The sequence below is a fragment of the Arachis hypogaea genome, chromosome 17 (assembly GCF_003086295.3).
Source record: "Arachis hypogaea cultivar Tifrunner chromosome 17, arahy.Tifrunner.gnm2.J5K5, whole genome shotgun sequence".
Classification (NCBI taxonomy): Eukaryota; Viridiplantae; Streptophyta; class Magnoliopsida; order Fabales; family Fabaceae; genus Arachis; species Arachis hypogaea.
The window spans coordinates 2,516,578-2,537,345 of record NC_092052.1 but is presented as its reverse complement, the minus strand read 5'-3'; the positions used below and the strand labels follow the sequence as shown (position 1 = coordinate 2,537,345).

The following is a 20,768-nucleotide window of genomic DNA, read 5'->3' as shown; positions in this document are numbered from 1 at the left end:
TCACTTTCTTGAGGATATGGGAAGCAAGCAAACCAGCCACAATATCATAAAATAATACATGGTATCATAGATTATTTAAGATAGTGAATTTAAAACACTCGTATATTGGTTATAAGCTTTCTTAATAAGTAAAGGGCAATACTCACTCTTCTGAACAAAAGCAAACGATTAGCATATCAAGTCAGCCAGAAACTGCAGTATAATAAGTAGCTGATATAGAAGATGCTTCTCAGGCATCACTACTAGTTAATTAACCTAATTCTACTCCCGATGATGTCGAAAACACGACTGCCATGCACGCTGCATCATTCAGACAGCTGCACCTCCTGTCTGATGAAGCATGGCATCTATTTCGTCCCCATCCTCCATTTCGAGCTGCAGTAGAAACATTCATGTAGAGCCATAAGTGATTGATCCAATTAAACACATATCAGAACCTAAGCTGAATTCATATAACATATAATAGCAAATACATACCTCGTCTGGAGTCTGATCAGCTCGGAGGCGACGGCCATCGAACAGGAAAGCAATGGAGTTGAAATCCACTGACTGTCTGTCACAGTATGCGTTCATCAGCTTTTTCAGTTGAGTGCTTCTCTTGATCCTGAAGAACACTTCATTCCCATCCTACAACATCCAAGAACATCTCAATGTTATTCAAGTTGTTTCATATCTCTAATTCTATTATGTCATCACATAGTGAAAACATTTCGACAAGCCAAGATAGATAACAAAGAATAAGATATCAGAATCTGGATATAGATAAAACTTATGAGCCATGATTATACAATTTGGCAATCGAGCACCTAGATTCTGAAGACCACAACAAAAGCATACGAAAAGAAGTACACAAGATCCAAACTGTGATATTCACAATTTGCACCAGACAAAGAGGTTTAAATGAATCTTTTTCAAAGTTAAAACAATGTTATTAACAACCCTAGCCCTTGATGCAGCTTAGCAAAGTTTCCATTTGAGAATTCTTATCTTAACTATCTGTAACTTTCCATTATCTACCTTAACATGTTTGGATTTTCTGTTTGCAACTCCAAAAATAGGGTTTGGGCAAAAGCAATAGAGAAAAGCTTTGGCCACAACCACGATCCAGAGCTTTTCTACACAGAAATTCAAACATGCAGTTACTTAGAAAAGTTAACCACCCATAGAAACAACTATTTAGTTGAAGTTGCACAAAAAGCACACAAATTCAAACATCTTCTATTTAAAAATAAAAAACTTAAATTTAAAACCTGATCAGTTCATAAACATTGTCTACGAATTTTTAAATTTTAAATTCATCAGCTTCTACTTTCACTCTACTTTCACTTGCATGTTAAAAAATCTCAAATTTACAACAATAAAACAAAACATCAGCACAAATTTGATCACGTATCAGCTCATCAGCCGCCATAAACTTCACAACAAAACAAATCCAGAAAATTTAAACAAATTTAAAATTAAACCATGAGCACAAAACCCTAAAACAATGTTTCAACAAAAAAAAAATTCCGAAACTAAACTTTGAAATAATGCAAAAGAAAAAGCAACAGCAACAACAACAAATGGATCTGGAATCGAAGAGGAGAATGAAAATTACGAACCTGACCCTTGACCTTGAGGTTGATGTGAGCTCCACCTTGCTCCGTTGGCTTCTTGTCTTCCTCGTTCGTCACGCCCGACATCTTCTTCTCAATTTCTCGAACCGAAAACAGAAACTCACTCTTTTGAATTTTTCTCCGCCGTGAACTACCACTCAAAACCACCGTGTGCGACTGTGAATGGAAACAGAGAATAAGAGCCAAAAACTATTGTAAAGTGGAAGTAAATATAAATAGTGTTATAATAAAGTGGCGTCAGAGTCACAAGAGAGAAGAAAATGGACGGTTCTGATTTCGATTGGTCCACTTGGATCTGACGGACCAAAATATCTCTCTATCTTTCTCTATTTCCTGGTCATACTTGAACTCTTTTTTTTTTTTTGTTAATGGATTTTGTATTTGTAATACGTCACCTTTTTTAGTGTTATGGCTTAATTGGGCCAGCTCAACCACTTTCTCGTTCTTGCTTTGAAAGGTCTTTGTTATATTGGGCCTATAAGCCCAATAACTGTTTGGCCAACCTTAGATTGTTCCAATCCATAACTAGCTTGACCAAAAATAATGTAGGCAAACATCTAATTCTATATAATAGAAACAATTCTTATACAATGTATATATCAAAATCAGTTATCATAAATTTGTTTATAAATATATGACTGGTTTTAATATATATCTGATATAGTTATTTTAAATTTTTAATAATAGAACCAGAATATCAAAGTTCAATCAAAGCAAAAAATAAACAAATAAACTAACGAAAATAAAAAGAATGTAAATATAAAATATTTTTTTTATCTCTAATATTTTAAAAGTTTTAGAAACATCTTAATGTTTAATACTTTAATTTATTTTAATTTTTTCTCTAATATTTTAAAAACATTCCAATTCTAACCCAATCGTTAATTCTTAGTTAGTTAATGATTAGTCCATTTTTTTCCCTTCCAGTTTTGCCTCTCTCCAATCCTAACCCAAAAACACAAAAAATAACAAACATATTTTTACACATTTTTGTGGCATAGCAATTAATTAAGCACATATAGGCTCTATAAGGTTAACTCTGTTATCCTTACTTCTCAGGTAACGTTACTTTAGTAGGGTTTAATTTATTCTAAAGCATATAACTACCACATATGATGTTCTTGTTTTAGTATATTTATAAGATTGTGTATTCTCCTTCTAATTTGACATATATAGGTGAACAATATGTTGTGATTTCATTCTTTAAGAAACAACCTTGTGGTGTTAGTTTCATTCTTGTTATGTTTCCACATTTATGTTGAGCTTGTAGTTTGGCATTATTGCAGATATAACGAACTACAAGCCTATAAGCTTAGTTGGAAGAAGAGAGAAAATGAAATATAACACGTCAACTTGCTATAATCACTTCCATCCAATTTGGGCACTAGAGATATATCATATATCCAAAATAAGATATACTCCTTTGTCAAAATCTTTGGAAAAACAGGGATGCATCAAGTTTTTTTTTCTACGGTTTTTCGAGTCTAACAGGCTAAAGACCAATTCGTCGCAGATCTATCTAAACTCTATTTAAGGGTGTGTCAGTAGTTAATGAATTGCTGCATGCACAACGTGGAATTCGAACCCCAAAACACTAGCTAGTTTAAACAGATGAGTGAACTAATCATTCGATCAACTTCAGAAATGCATCAACTATATTATGTTATTTTTGTTTAAAAAATCAGTAATTAAATAAGTTATTCTTATCAAATATATTAAAATACTAAATATATATTAAATATACATAAATATATATGATAAATAATTTAATGACTGATTTTTTTTATATAATTTTGAGAGGTATATATAGCTAGATAGACCTACCCAATTGGCACTCTATGACCCAAATTAATACTAAAAATAAAGAAACAAACTTGAGCCACATTTTCCACTTCAACTACAACTACAAAGATTTAAAGTAAAATGTTTGCATTGTGATGTACGAGAACCTACATGTGATGATAGATTTGTAATTTGCAAGAACCTTTTATTCACTTGAAGATGCTTTGAACTTTACAACTTTCTATGGTGAGGTTGATATTTGTTCGGAAATAGCCTTGAAAAAGAAAAAAGTCAATACTCTAATAACGTTATATCGAAGTTAATTCTATCAAAACAAAAGTTGAAATATTTAGGTGACAAATAACGTTAGGAGTAGATGATTTTCTATCAAAATCCTACCAGTATTCAGTATTCACCGTTTAACAAAAACACGGTAGCGTGTTCCTATCATCCTATGATACCAAACGCACTATTATTATTATTATCATCAAACTTAATTGTGCTTTGGTTCCCCAATATCAATGACTTCACGGGTCTAATTAAAATTTGGAAAATATAGTTGTTAAAATAGTTTCACAAATAGTGTAGTAAGTTTTTAGGTGAAAACTCAGGTGCAGTCGACTTCACGTGAAGTTGATAGTTGAGAGTCGTTAGGTGAAAATTTAGTCAAATAAGTCAAATAAGTCAAATTATCTAACGTCTCTCAGTTATAAACTTCACATGAAGTTGACTGCACCCGAGTTTCCACCAAATTTTTATATCTAAATATTCAAAAATATTATTTGTGCATTAAAATCAACAACTAAAATCGATTATCATGTATTTATATATAAATATATGTATTATTTAATTTATTTTTAATATATATTTTTATATTTTATAACATATATTTTATATTAGTAGCTAATTTTAATAGTTAATTTTAGTATATACTTAATATGTTGTTACATATTATTAAATAAATTAAAAGTGTTTAAAAAATATTCTTAAGGAAAGTCTGTTATGTTTTTGAAAAAAATATGGGTGTACACTTCTTTATGTTTACCTTATTGTATAAAGAAAAGTAAATTTTTATTATATAAAAAAACAAAAAATATGTATCTATTTAATATTTTAGTTCTACTTATTACTTTTAGCGGTCTTATTACATATCTATTAAGCCTAGAAAATTAATCACCACTACTAATCTAACACTACTCGAATTTTTTTTTTTGTTAATGAGTCAAATTAATTTTACAATTAAATTTAATTATTAATAAATTAAATAGTAAACTTCACTACTGAATCAAATTCAATTTTTGTAAATCAAATTTTAACATTCAGAAACGTTAGAGGATTAATATTTTTATTAATATTAATTAAGATTTTAAATTAACATCTTAATTTTATATTATTAGAATTTATAATTTAAAATGTACTAAATATTAGTAGAAAATAATAAATTATCACACATAACATTGATATTACCTAATTGGAGTAAGTCTAGCTCTCTAGCTCACTTCTATAGTTCTGCTCCTGCTTATTAAACTTAGATGAATAAATAGACAAAAATACACGTAAAACAAGTTTGTTATAAATAAAAATACACATTAAAATTTATAAATACTAAAAATATAATTTAAAAATTAATTTTAATAGACAAAAATATCATATTAATAGTAAATATGTAAAATCTGAGATGTATTTTTATTAAAAGAAATAATTTTTAAAATATATTTTAATATTTATAACTTTTAAAATATAATTTTATTTATTTTAAATCTTTTATGTGTATTTTTGTCTATTATTTATTCTAAAAAATCAAATTCCTACTATAATAATAGTTGTCCAACACTACTCAATAAGCGCAGCTTTAACAATAACAAATCTATTGAAATGGTAGTACGTGTTTGGTGATAAAAACTTTGCCGACCAATGCATTGAGATTTTCATTATTTGTGGCGTTGAAATTGAAATCAGATGAAGTCCAAACAAATAAAACCAAAGAAAATGATTCCCAACCAACCCACTTCTTTACTTAATTCAAACCCATTGGTTACATTGTGTTGTTTTCTTTCACAATACACTTAGATTAAATATCTTGAAATTTGACAGGCTTCAAAAGACAAGTAGTAAAAGTAGTACATTTTTATATAAACAATTAATTACTATCTTCATCCTCAAGTATTTTTAATTAGCCAAAGGACCCCCCTTCTATTTAATAAATAAATAAACTAGTATAAGTACTCTTTCTCATGCACATGCATGATTGCATTGTTAGTGGTAATAATGTTGGTTGGTTGTATTTCAAGTAAGATTTTAATTTCATCACTTTGTGTGGCATACAAGAATGTCATGCACTTTGTCATGATGTGAGGCCTACTTAGTTTTACTTTTTGTGGAGCATGCAGGAAGTGTAACATTTAATTTTTATTATGTCCACCACAGGAAAAATAATTTTGTGTGTGTAACCAAGATCAACATATTTTTTAAAATAATCACATGAAATAAAGTTTGTGAAAGTTATAAATTATTAAACAGATTTATATATCTTAAGTAAAATTAATAAGATCCATTTTTATTAATGTGTTCTTAAAAATAATAGTATCTGGACTAAAAGTCTCCGGTACGGGTAGTGAGATAGATCGAAGACTTGCAAGTTGGGGCGGTTATCGGATCGTCCTCTTAGAGCAGTGGGAGATGATACCTGTAAAGACATTCCGACGTTCAAGTCAGAATGGATCTGAGAGGTACAAGGTGATAAAATGAATGAGTGACGTACTTGAGAGGGCCTTTGACTCTCCTTTATATAGTTTGGTGTAATTATCTTATCTTATTTGGTTAACATAGGGAGGTGGTTAAAAATTGTAGGACCGGTTTTGGGCCATCAGAAGGAAGCCTACCCCGGACATCCGGGTCGGGAGGCCGTACCGAGTGGGACCCGGGAGCTGAATCCGTAACAATATCTAATTAAACACTACATAAACTTGTAATACTCGCACAAGCTTCTTTCGCTACAATGATAATGTTCTTCTGTGGTTATGTGTTGTTCATCATATAACTCATTCGGTCGTAATTAGACCTGCTATATTTTTTGTGAATAAGGTATATTTTGGCAATCAATAATATAGAATGTAATGTCTGCAAAATTAATTTAAGTAAATATTTTACACTACAATAAAACAACATTTTTGATATGGTTATTTTTACTGTTTAGCGACATTTTTTTACGGCAATTAAAAAAGTGTTGCTGATTATTTGAACGTCATCAGTAAATTTAGTGACGATTTTAGACGGCTGCTGACAAGCTCGTCCTTAAATTATTTACAATAATATTTGAACTATAAAACCGTCGCTAATCTGTAATAATAATATCATTAAATAAAGTCAATTTTATTCGAATTGATCTTCAATTGAAACTGAATAATTATAGTGACTAAATCAGATAATATTTAACCCTAATTTAATCTGCTTGGCTGATGTGAACCTTTACACGATATATTGATATTAAAAGAAAAAGAACAAAAAGAAATAATTTAGAAACACAAATAGGACCAACTTGGGTTTTCAGTCTTATATCATCATGTGTAATAAGACATACGTCTCTTATAGTGGAAAAATTAAATCTCCCCATCATTGAATAATTTTCAACTTGAGCGATAAATAATAAATAAAATAGTTCTTCTCTAATGTGCAAAGTTTAATATATAAACAATTTCGAAGTAAACCATTATATATCGTGATTTCTTTATTGCTTTGCTTCTAGATGATGAATTACCCATTATCTAAATAAAGATTAGCCTAATTTTTTGGATAGGATCAAATAATTTGGTGTAAGGAAGGGGAATTACCACCATGATCACGAGAGAAAAAGTGATTTTCACCATGCTTTGTTTCACCACGTTTGGAAAAACCTAACTAATGTAAATAGTTTCATTTTATCTAACTTAGATATATTAGTCTAAAGTAGTGATCATTTTCTTCTTATATAGACAATATGCATAACTTTTACCTTGCCCTAATTCAATTAATAAACTTTCTTTTTTTAACTAACAATAATTAGAAACCAATGAGTTATAGCTCAAATGGCATAATCTCTCCATACTTAATTAAGAGGTTGCGGGTTCGAATCTCCTATCTTTGGTTAAAAAAAAAAAAAAACTAACAATAATTAGAATTTTAAAAGTTTAAATTTTAAATTTAACATTAAAGTTAAACTCCTATGTTCTAACCCTAAACTCTGAATTTTTCAAAAAATAGGATTAAAAAATTAAAATAATTTTACAATAAAAAAATAATTAATATTAATGTTCTTTATACTTCTTAACACATATATATGAAAAAACAAGAGGAGAAAAACGAAAATTGAACCAACCCACCTTAAAAATCTAGTGCATCAACATCACATATATATATATATATATATATATATATATATATATATATATATATATCATCTTGCATATGCATCCCTCACTCCCACGTCTTCATCATGGTTTAACTAATCAGCCAATTGATAAAACTATAAGCTACTAATATAAGTCTTATGCGGCTACCTTTGGTTTCAGATTATTAAGGTTCATTTCATATTTGACTTATGGACCATCCAATAATAATTCATAAAAGCTAAGGAAACGTACTTAAATTCTTTTCCTCGTTTATTAATTTATAATTATTTCTGGATAATAATGCAAGAACATTTGTAGGAGAGATCCTATATCATTGAATTTCCCTTTCTTAAGACTTATAGATAGCTAGTAGCTTTCATATCCGTTTAAATTTTTTTATATCGTATAATAATAATAATAATAATAATAATAATAATAATAATAATAATAATAATAATAATAATAATAATAATAATAATAATAATAATATTCAGTTAAGAGAATATCGAACAATCTTAATAATGGTAAAATATTTGATTAAAATATAATTGATTGAGTGCATTAATTTTATATTCTAAGTGTTGCAGAAAAGCTTTGATATATATATTCCGATTTTCAGTAAATAAATATCAAATAAATAAGTATTTATTGTATGTGATATATTCTTATCAAAATAAGAAGACAATAAAAAAAATTCCAAGAGATCAAATAAAATAATATAAATCAAGAAAAGTAAATCAAGATGTGGATTTTTCCAGTGATAGCGAACCGTCACATCACTATTATTGCAACAGTTTGGAAAACAGAATAAAAAAAAAAAAAAAAAAAGTGAATCTATTAGAATTGTTATTTGTAATCAATTTGTATTATAGTAAAAATCCTACTATAATTTTGTGGTAGAGAGTAAATATACGTAAATCACATCATATTAATAAAAATATATTTTACTGTATCATTTATCTTACCTTATCTTTTATCTTTGTACTACATTTTCGATACTCGATAGAAAAAAGAGATCAAAATAATATATTGATTTATCAGTTTTATTGCATAAAGTATAAAAAGTGATTAACTGACTATTACTTGTATTTCTTTAATTCAATCCCTTCCTCAAATCACTCAACAACCTTCAAATAATAATAATAATAATAATAATAATAATAATAATAATAATAATAATCAAGTCCAATTATAGTAAGGTATATTTACCATGCTCGCCAAATCATTATATAATTTTAGGAGAGTACAAAAAAAAAGGGCAAGTTACTTAAATAAATAAATTGGAGAAAATATTTACCTGAATGTGCAAAACTGTTTCTTGTTACCTGCATGTGCAAAATGCCATTTCTATGTAAATCGTGGCAACCCACCACGGTTTCTAAACGTACATAAACCGTGAAGACCCATAGCGGATTAGGGTTTAAAAAAATTGAGTGTAAACCGTGGTAGGTCACCACGGTTTAGTAAGGAAAATTTGCATGCATAAACCGTGGAGGGTCACCACGGTTTATGAAGGAATCCTTTTGCACGTAAAACCCTGTGGGTCACCACGGTTTACGTTGACAGGAAGTCTATATATATGTTGGTGAATCAAGCTCCATAAGAGATCATTTTCACAATGGCTAGTGAGGAAGAGAGTTTTCTTGCCTTAGTGCATTGCTCTGGGAAAATAAAAAAAAAGCAAAAGCAAAGGTGTGAAGTTTACCGACAGAGAACCACTAAGTGTTTTTATCAGGTCGTCGATGACTTTGTCAGATCTGAAGAACAGCATCTTGGAGAAGGTTGGCGTGTTGGGTAGCAAGTGGGTGAAGAAACTATTCTACAAGATTCCCATGGCGGTTGTATCGACCGGTGTTCAGTATGAAACCTTTGCGGTTAAGGCTGATGAAGATATTAGGGTTCTGTTCTACTGTGTACGGAGTTTTCCGGAGATCAGAATCCATGAGTTGTTCACGAAGTTGGAGGTTGGTGTCGATAGTTCTGGGGCATCCGCGCCAGTTCCCTGCCCAGCTGCCGCGGGTGGTGCATCTAGTTCGATGCCTGCGGTCAAACCGTATGTTCCGCCGGTTCAATCACCTTCGTTTGCGGCTGATTTAGACCGAACAGAGGTTGTTGGTTCTATACCTTTGGAGAATGCAGCAATCATTGAGCCTCCGCACGTTGTGGGCACCGGTGGTGGCCTCGTACCTTATATCGAAGACTTTGGTGGACCTGATCAAGTAGAGAATGCAATGCGTGACGAAGAGTCTGACCAGGAGCCTGTTGATATCGATGGTGATAGCGACGATGACAGACGAGGCGATCCACATGCGCAGCATAGGCCAGCAAGTTCTGGTTCTCATCACTACCCTCCACACTTCTCGACACTAAACTTGGAAGCTCTTGGTCAACAGGAAGACAGTGGTAATAGAGTGGGGGGATCTTCTGCAGAATTTCAGATTGGGCAATCATTCCAGAGTAAAGATGAAGCTGTGCTGAGTGTAAAAGACTATAGCATCTGGCGAGGTGTTGAGTACAGAGTCGTCGAATCGGATAATTTGAAGTATCATGGAAAATGCAAGGAATTCGGCAAGGGTTGTACTTGGTTGATTCGTGTAGCGCTTCGTGCACGAAAGGGGACTTGGGAGGTTAGGAGGTACAACGGGCCACACACATGCCTCGCAACTTCTATTTCAAGTGATCACCATCAGCTGGATTACCACGTTATCTGTGCGAGGATTCTTCCTATGGTTAGGGCAGATGCTGCGGTTACGGTAAAGGTACTTCAACAAGCGACAGAAGCTGATTACGGTTTCAGGCCTAGTTATAGGAAGGTTTGGATGGCTAAGCAGAAGGCAGTGGCAGAAATATATGGAGATTGGGAAGAGTCTTATGCGGAGTTGCCACGTTGGATTCTTGGGATCCAGGCGACAATGCCTGGAACAATCACGGTCCTGAAATGATGTCAAAACAAACCATAACACATGATGTATTTAATATTTATTAACGGATAATACTAAACCCTACCTGGAAGCAAGAGGAAACCCGAACCGGTCAAAACCAGTGGGCCTCAGAGTGGGAAACCTCCAGAAAATCCAAGACTGTAGTAGCTGTAGCGGTCCAGCCAAGTTAACGACGTTCCTGTTTGTTCCACGACAAAGACACCTATACAACCAGGCCAGTGCAGCGGAGCCCCAGCTATATCTGCCCAACTCGTCCAACGAGGCCAAATAAGGCAACCAGCGAAGGTGAACCCTGTTTGCGTTCTTGTCCGCAAACAGCTGAGACGACAACAACATCAGGATATAAGCGCGTGCGTATACACGCACGGTCTCATCAGTAGCATCTGCAGGGAGAACCCGGAACCTCTCGTGGAACCATGTGTAGTACACTGTCATCTGCTTGATTTTACTCTGTGGAGGTAACTCCCCGAACAACTCTCGAAACCACACCCATGCCGGTCTACCGTGTTCCATCAGATTCTCAAACTCATTCAAGCACCCACTAACGGGCACACCATCAATCGACAAACCCAGCTGATACGCAACATCCTGTAAAGTAATGGTGCACTCACCAAACGGCATATGGAACGTGTGGGTCTCCGGACGCCACTGCTCAATAAATGCGTTAAGGAGAGACTCATCAACCCAGAACCACTGACTGTTTAGCCTAGCCAGATGATACAAGCCGGCAGTCTCCAGATACGGTATAATCCGGTCATGTAAGGGCATATTCTGCTACATCCTAACGGCGCTAATAACCCTACTAGGCTGCAAAACGTGGGTAACAAAATCCCTTAACATAAAACAATTACAAACAACACCAAACATAATTTTCGTAAAAATTATTAGACTCGTCACATTAAATTCATTGATTCTCTTAGTGTGTAATACACCGTGAAGCTACGAATACTATGCACTCATTATAACAATATAAATACAGAAAAAAAATATTATTCAATAAAATATTTACATTTATAACAAAATATTTTAGAGAAATACTATTAACCAGACTTACAAGATAAATAAGCATAATAAAATATGCATTATTCAGTAGACAATATTAATAAATGCCTCACATTTGGATTGACAGTAACCATAATAATATCAATATTTATGTAAATAACATTAATCAGAATAACAATACAAATAAACATAATAAAATATTTTTACTAACAATATCCCTAATAATATCAATTGCTACATTAGTATGAATTTTAATAACAATAATAACGACAGAAACAGTAACTAACCTCTTCGTCGATATATCCTGCCACGTGAGCGACGCCATTTAGTCGGTACAAGCGATCCTCACCCTCCATTGGCTCCACCACCCACTTCTCCTTCAAACCTCCAAAGTTTTGCCAAATCCTCTCAACACAACAACTTCCTTTTTTTTTTGTTCCTTACCAAATGATCCGTCCTAACCTTCCACGGATTACTTATATAGCCACACACACGTAAACCGTGGTGACCCACAGGATTTTACGTGCAAAAGGATTCCTTCATAAACCGTGGTGACCCTCCACGGTTTATGCATGCAAATTTTCCTTAGTAAACCGTGGTGACCTACCACGGTTTACACTCAATTTTTTTAAACCCTAATCCGCTATGGGTCTCCACGGTTTATGTACGTTTAGAAATCGTAGTGGGTTGCCACGGTTTACATAGAAATGGCATTTTGCACATGCAGGTAACAAGAAACAGTTTTGCACATTCAGGTAAATATTTTCTCCAATTTATTTATTTAAGTAACTTGCCCAAAAAAAAATTATTTTCTTTTTTTGTAAGATGCTAAAATAACACTCTCCTCTTCTCTATTTATAAAATGTATATTTTCATCTTTTATAATTTTTAAAAAACCTCTTTTTTAATCAATTTAAAATTTTTTGTGTTAACTAACATTAACTTTATGCATTTTTCAAGAAAAAATAAATTATTTTTTACAAAAATATTTTTTAGCAAAAATTTTATTTTTTATCATTAAATTTTTCTTACCAAAATGTCCTTTAATAAATTATTTTTTTCTAAGATACCCTTTAATAATTTTTTAATTATTAAATTATAATTTTACCAAAATTTTCGTTAACAAATTTTTTATATTTTACTATTAATTTTTCGATATCAATATATATTATTTTAACATTAAATAAAAAATCTTACTAAGATTATTTTCCAATATCAATATATAATGGTAAGATTTTTTATTTAATGTTAAAATAATATATATTGATATCAAAAAATTAATAATAAAATATAAAAATAATTGTTAACAAAAATTTTGATAAAATTATAATTTAATAATTAAAAATTATTGAAGAGTATCTTAAAAAAATAATTTAATTATTAATTTTTTAAAAAATATTTTGGTAAAAATACAATTTAATCAATAAAAAAATAATTTATTAAAGGGTACTTTGGTAAATAAAATTTAATGACAAAAAAAAATTTGTTAAAGAGTATTTTTGTAAAAAATAATTTATTTTTTCTTAAAAAATGGATAAAATTAACATTAATTAATACAAAAAACTTAAAATAGATTAAAGAGGAGGTTTTTTATAAGTTATAAGGGAGGAGAATGTACATTTTACAAATAGAAATGAGAGAAGTGTCATTTTAACATTTCTCAAAAAAGAGAGTAGAAATTTTTCAAAAAAAATTGAGTGAAAAGAAAAAGAAATACGTGATAAACATTAAGCTAATTTAACTTTATTTATTTCAAAGAGTTCTTAAGACATTTGATCGATGAAGAACAAAAAATTGGTTAATTAAGTAAGTGGTTGCACTTTAGGCTACCTAATAATGCTAGAATTTAGGATTTATATATTAAAGAATGAAATGGGCAGCAAGCTTGATTTTTCTTAAGGGCTATTTGCTTTTTCAGATATGGAACACATGTATGTTTTGATCTGATCAAGTAATGTGTGTATATATGTATGAAGTAACACAGCAAACTTTTAATAATAAATGATAAATGTTTCTTAGTTACGTACATGGCTTTCTATTTTCTCTAACACAAGAGAAATTGAATTTAAAAACTTAGAGAAATAACAAATTAAAGGGACATACAAACATATACTAATTAATTAAGCATGTTATTTATTGGCAAGCTAATATGTACTTTGGTTTCTAACTTGTTCAACAAATTAAACAGTTGATGAACTAATTCGATTATAGGCAAACACATTCATGAACGAAGGTCTAAATCCTAAGGCTGCCTACAGAAACACATAATCGTGTTTGACATAAGAAATATGGACAGAGACAATGGTTTAGAAATACTGTATTTTATATTCATCTTAACAGAAAGAATATAGAAATACTAACAAGAGATACAACTTATTTTTTATTTTTTTTTATTATTTTTATTAATTTTTTATGATTATATTTTTTATTATTATATTTTTAATCTCAAACTTAAAAAAAAATGAGAATAAGTTGAATTTTTATAATTTATTTTAGTTTTTTACCAAATAAAATACAAAAACACAAAAATTTGTGTCTCTATCTTTCAGTGTCTTATGTTATTCTATTCCTAATATTTTATCTTATCTTATTCTCGGAAACAAATCCAGCCTAAAGTAACTGTCATTTGACAAAAAAACAACAACATATATGGTGGTGCCGACTATATATATTGGTTTTCAAGAAAATAATCATTTTTCATTTTATTTTATTTTATTAACAAAGAAAGTCTAGCGTTCAGATTTGGTGATGAGTACAATTATTGTTGAAACCACAGCCCCAATTGGGTCTACAATATCATCATTGTTTCTTTGTCAAGCCAACCAACATACCAGTATTTCTTTATTACTATTCATATTCATATTTTTAATTTGTCATATAAAATAATCGTATTGAAAAATATCATGATAAAATAAATACAAAATAAACTTAAATACTATATGAATGTATAAGATCTTAACATATATTTTAGCGCTCTCAACTGGTGTGATCTAGTGTCTGCGTCTCCACGAAGTTCCTCCATGAAGAGCGACGTATGAGCCACGATGAGACTAGTGCCCCGTAAAAGACGCTCCACGTGTCCCTCATTGCGTAAAGTGAAATGTCTTTTTTCTCCTCCCCTCTCTCTCTCTATAAATTCACACACGCTTCTCTCACATTACGAAATAATAACTTCCGCTACTCTCACACTCTTCTTTTTTGTTAGTTACAAATTACAATGGCTCATTCTCTTGCATTGTTTTTTTCATTATTAATCTTCATTCTTTCAATCACTTCGGAAGCTGCACCTTCCATCGGAATCAACTATGGCAGGGTGGCTAATGATCTACCACCGCCTTCCAAGGTCGTGCAGCTTCTCAAGTCACAGGGAATAACACATGTCAAGCTCTACGACACCGACGCCACCGTCCTCTCCGCACTTTCCAACACCGGAATCAAGGTTGTTGTAGCCATGCCTAACGAGCTTCTCTCCTCCGCCGCCGGAGACCAGTCCTTCGCCGATAACTGGGTGAAGGCCAACATCTCAGCCTACCACCCCGCCACACAAATCGAAGCCATTGCCGTCGGAAACGAAGTCTTCGTGGACCCTAACAACACCACCAACTACCTCGTTCCCGCCATGAACAACGTCTACAACTCCCTCAAGAAACTCAACCTCCATAACGACATCAAAATCTCGTCCCCGATCGCACTCTCCGCTCTCTCCTCCTCATACCCTACCTCCTCCGGTTCGTTCAAATCAGACCTGGTCGAACCGGTCATCAAACCAATGCTCGAGTTTCTCAGAAAAACCGGATCCTACTTAATGGTGAACGCGTACCCTTTCTTCGCGTACGCTGCTAACAGCGATAAAATCAATCTCAGTTACGCGCTCTTCGAGAACAATCCAGGGGTGGTTGATTCCGGTAACGGTTTCAAGTATAACAGTTTGTTCGACGCGCAAGTCGATGCGGTGAATGCTGCCACGTCAGCACTCCAATACGGCGACATAAAGATTGTCGTTTCGGAAACGGGTTGGCCTTCCAAAGGGGATTCCAATGAGATTGGAGCGAGTGAGGCCAATGCGGCGTCGTATAACGGAAATCTCGTTAAGCGTGTTTTAAATGGGAGTGGGACCCCCTTAAGGCCCAATGACCCACTTAACGTTTTTCTATTCGCGCTTTTTAACGAGAACCAGAAGCCCGGGCCCACTTCCGAAAGGAATTACGGGCTTTTTTATCCAACCGAGCAGAAGGTTTATGATATTCCTCTTACCGTGGCGGAGGTGGCGGCGGCGCCATCGTCTGAGGTCGGGAAGAGCCAGGTGCCGACGAAGGGAGGCACGTGGTGTGTGGCGAACGGTGGTGCTGGGGCGGAGAAGCTTCAGGCGGCGCTTGATTATGCTTGTGGAGAGGGTGGTGCTGATTGCGCTCCGATTCAGAAGGGTGCCACGTGTTACGATCCTAACACGTTGGAGGCGCACGCTTCGTATGCTTTTAACAGTTACTATCAGAAGATGTCACGTGCCTCTGGCACGTGCAATTTTGGCGGTGCTGGTTATGTTGTTACCCAACCTCCTAGTAAGTGCTAAATTACCATGATCTTTGTTACGGCATGCATGTACTTGCTTCTTCATTTTTCACGTGTTCTAGTTAGAAAATAACTGAATTTGTTCATAGTGCATGGTTTATTGAAAATGTGTTTGTTTTGAATGTGTTGCAGGATTTGGGAAGTGTGAATTCCCCACTGGATACTGAAGACGAAGAATGGAGTTGGATTATTAGGTTAAGATTATTAGATTTAGATTTGTGTGGAGTATTATTATTATTTATTATTATTAGGCATTTTTTTTTGTAGGTCACTTGTTCTTTTCCACGGTAGCGTGGATTTTGGTGGCTTAGAAACTTGCGTTACTACTTTGATTGCTTTGTTATTTTTTCTTTGTATTTATGAATAAATATTCATGAGTAGTTCGGAGGATTATCTGTTTCGTTGACTCCATTATCATTTGTTTGTAATTATCTCCTATCTATATTTATTATTTAATTAATGGGATATCATAGAATACATTTCATTCAGTTTTTGTTCCTTCTACTTGTCCTACTCTTTTTTTATTAGAAGACGTTTACATTTTGTTGCAACTTGAAGTATAAGGCCTAATAGCCACACGTTAATATGAACATTAATACATAATCATGAATCATGTTTGATATTCGGAATTGAAAGACCCACTTGGTGGTTGATGCAATTTGAACATCCTCCATGTCTTTTTCGTTGTCCATTTCCTAGAAAATAAGAACGATCCAATCAAGGCAAAAATTGGAAAACCCTTTACCCCTATGATATCTTGGGGTGATTGAATAACAGGAATGCATTTGATATCACGCTTCTTCTTTCTTTCTCAGTATATAAACGATGCAAATCAGTTAGAATTTATTCACTCCTAAGTTTAGTCACGAAGATGTGCAGGGTTAGAATAGTTGATATGATAGGTTTTCATCTCATATATTTAAAATTTGATTAATTAAAAGATTGAAAGGTTATGTATGTAAACAGGAAATTATAAAGCTGAAAATCTATGAACCTCTATGCATTGTGGTTAATCCCATCGCCTGAATGTTGGCTACTTCCTACTTCTCAAACTTATCACAGTTTGTTTGGATTTGTGTGACACCGAGGGATGGATTTTGCCATTTTGGTATTAAAAAATGTTATGGTGAAACAGAAAATTAATAATTAAATTAGTTAATATGTATTTATATATTAATACATATGTATTTTATGGCTCATCCTTAAACGCTCCTTGCTGCTGCACACTTGTGTGAATTCGTAAATCTGAACTTTTCATTTATTATATTTTATTTGAATGGTCTAGATTTAAAAAGGTAACCTGTTAATCAGGTTAATCAATTTTTGATAAGTTTTAGATTTTTTTTGTAAGTCTCAGGTATTGGGCTGAAGTTCAAAATAAAAAAAATAGTATATAAATATTAAAAATAACATGTCTATAAAAAAAAATTATTGGACTTTAGAATTAAAATAAATAATACATAAAAAATAAGTTAAAAATTCATGTACTAAATCTAGAAAAAAAGATATATTAGAATCTTAAAAAAAAATAATATTAAATATATATTATGTATATAATATTAAAATTTAAATAAATTTTGTTTTGTGTGAAATAAAATTATAATATTAAATATAAACACAATGCTAAAAAATTTTGTGTTATATATATATATATAATATTAAAATTTAAATAAATTTTATTTTATGTGAAATAAAATTATAATATTAAATATAAACACAATAATAAAAAATTTTGTGTTATATATATATAATTTTATTTTATGAGAAACAAAATTAAAACATTAAATATTAACAGAATGATAAAAGATTTTGTATTATACTAATTTAATTAAAAAAAATATATACAATGTAAAAAGCAAATAAACATATAATAATTTTATTTTGTGCGAAACAAAAATTCATATAAGTTTTTATTAACAATTTTTTTATTGAAATATGTCATTTTACTATATTTATAATATATTATTTGGGATAATTATATTATTTTAGTTAATATATATTATTTAAAAAATATTTAAAATTTATTATTTTGTATTAAGAATATTATTAAAAATATATTATTAGTTTTTCTTAAAATAATACTTTTTTTTTTCTTTGGTTCAAATACTATGACAATAAATTTTTTTTACGTAACTGCGTCTACTCAATAAATATTATATTCATTTATTTCTATATTGTATGTAAAATAAATAATTAATGTTTAAAAAAGTTAATAAAAAAAGTATTCTTTTTTTTACCAATTCTGAGGTGAATATAGAGATTATGTTATTTGAACTATAACTCGTTGGCAAAGAAAGAAATACTCTTAATTATATATTAAATAAAATAATTATTTATTAGGCTCATTCTTATACAAATAAAAATTTTTCTTAGTTTTATATATATAATATTTTATACCAATTAGCTTCAAAATTTAATTATTTTTTGAATAAATTAATAAAAATAATACAAATAATTGTTTAAATATAATTGTATTTTAATTTTTCATTCTATTACGTACATGTTGAGGATAATTTGAAATAAAAGATAATGGACTTGTTGTAACTGTTATGTATTTTGTGCTTTGATTGCGTTGTCATCTGAGAATCATGGCGCCTTCATGGAGACCGGTTCTTCTACAGAATCAGTTTTACGTTTGGAGTTAGCCAACCAGCAGCGGCGACAGACAGCGTCTTCCTTTTCTATGGCAGCAATTTTTCGGGCTTTGAAGGTCCATTTATGGTAGATGTGGAATGTGGTGGGTTCAAGAGCGTCAAAATATGTGGCTAGACAGAACAATAGTGGAAGCACCTGCTAGCAAACAAAACAGTGAAAATGCTTGAAGACATCACATCAACAATAACAGAATAACGGAGGAAGTCGATCAATTTTTTTTAGTACTTTTCTGGTGTAAAGATAGTCCTGTGTTTAAACGAGCGAATTAGTTTTTTTTTGTTAGTGCCGGTTTGTTTGTTCAGCCCATGACAAAAAAAATAACAATAATAAATAAATTTAATTTATCTAATTACTTTTAATAGCAGGTTAACTTTTAAAGAGTACTGCACTCCCTACTTTGCCTAGAGTGCACTAGCTTTCGCCGTATTTTATACCAATATTAATTTTGATGTATATCCAATATGATTGATTAGATTGAAAACAAATTAAATAACACATATATTTATATACAAATACAACTGATTTGAACCCCCGACACTTGTTTAAGTGGACGAGTGAGCTGACTACTCGACCAACCAAGTTGGTTTCTGGTTATCATTTTTATTTACCTAATATGTGGTTTTTCTCTTTTTGGAATTGGGGCCTTTAAACCCCTTTTACTCAATAAACCTGCTTTCTTTTTTCTTTTGGGTATTGCTAAGCTGTTTTCCTTTATCAGTAGAAATCCAACTACGTGGACCTAACGATCATAGAAATATGGATTAGATGAATATTGTATAATGGACTTAATGGGCCTCAGCCCGACTTGCAAATATTCTTATAATTTAAGATCTTATACCAAGTCCCAAAAAAAAAAAATCTTATACCGTGTAAATTCCAATATTCTCCCGTCCAACAAAAAAAAATCTAATATTCTACTGCAAGTTGGGCTGGAAGTGAGCCGAGTTGAGTCGAGTTAGACCAAGCTCAAGTTCGGCTCACAAAAATTAAGCTTGGCTCATGGCTCGGCTCACCGAAAGCTCACGAGCTGGCTCAAATTATAGAAACATAAATACGTAATTTATAATTCTATATCAATAAATTATAACTTATATATTTTAAAAAATATTTAAAAAGATCAATTTTATATATTTCTATCTATCAATAAATTATAAATTTTTTATTTATGTCCTACATCAAAATTATATGTAAAAAATAAATATAAAATTTTAAATACTTAAAATCATTAATATATATATAATTATATATTACTATTCCATATGTATATATATAATATTAAAAATATAGATTAAATGCATATAGAATATGTGTATATATATAATCGAGTCAGCTCACGAGCTAATGAGCTGAGTTTATCCAAGCTCAAGCTCGGCTCATTTAATTTATGAGCTCAATTCCAAACTCAAACTTGACTCACTAGCTCACGAGCTCAGCTTATCGAACTATTAACGAATCGAGTTCAAGCTAGCTCATGAGCTGACTTAACTCACTTCCAACCCTAACTGCAAGTTTCACAGCATTAAACAATATTTTGCTTCTTATTACTGTGATATGACATAATTACATTTCAGTTACCCTTTTAAGTAGAGTTCTCTTCAAAAATTAATCAAAGAGCTATGAAATCATAGCATACAAGTAATGAATTTAATTTGTATACATTATGAGCGCAATTTTTTTTTTACAATTAACCGTGTACTATTATATAAATAACTAATTTTTAAATCTACTATGTAAAATAATAATAATGAAGTTTATAGAGAAGTAATAGATTGAGTGCTTATTTTTTAGGTCCCTAGCTGGTTTACTATAGAAGTTGTTGGAATTTATAAACTTAG

At 31.3% G+C, this 20,768-nt stretch overlaps 3 protein-coding genes across 3 annotated transcripts; 1 reads left to right on the top strand and 2 right to left on the bottom strand.

Annotated features, from left to right (window-relative positions):
- Positions 1-47: 47 nt before the first annotated feature.
- On the bottom strand, positions 48-1,980 carry LOC112764346 (small ubiquitin-related modifier 2). Its single transcript, XM_025809903.2, has 3 exons — positions 1,602-1,980; positions 478-627; positions 48-375 (listed from the first exon to the last, which is right to left on the bottom strand). Exons 1-3 carry the CDS (start codon positions 1,680-1,682, stop codon positions 310-312), a joined length of 297 nt encoding a protein of 98 aa, XP_025665688.1. The 5' UTR covers positions 1,683-1,980; the 3' UTR covers positions 48-309.
- An 8,787-nt stretch (positions 1,981-10,767) lies between these two features.
- On the bottom strand, positions 10,768-11,475 carry LOC140181012 (protein MAIN-LIKE 1-like). Its single transcript, XM_072223234.1, has one exon. The coding sequence runs from the start codon at positions 11,473-11,475 to the stop codon at positions 10,768-10,770; it is 708 nt and encodes a 235-aa protein (XP_072079335.1).
- Positions 11,476-14,718: 3,243 nt separating this feature from the next.
- LOC112764890 (glucan endo-1,3-beta-glucosidase 7) lies at positions 14,719-16,766 on the top strand. The gene is made up of 2 exons (XM_025810702.3): positions 14,719-16,268; positions 16,411-16,766. Exons 1-2 carry the CDS (start codon positions 14,927-14,929, stop codon positions 16,443-16,445), a joined length of 1,377 nt encoding a protein of 458 aa, XP_025666487.1. The 5' UTR covers positions 14,719-14,926; the 3' UTR covers positions 16,446-16,766.
- The last annotated feature ends 4,002 nt before the right edge of the window (positions 16,767-20,768 follow it).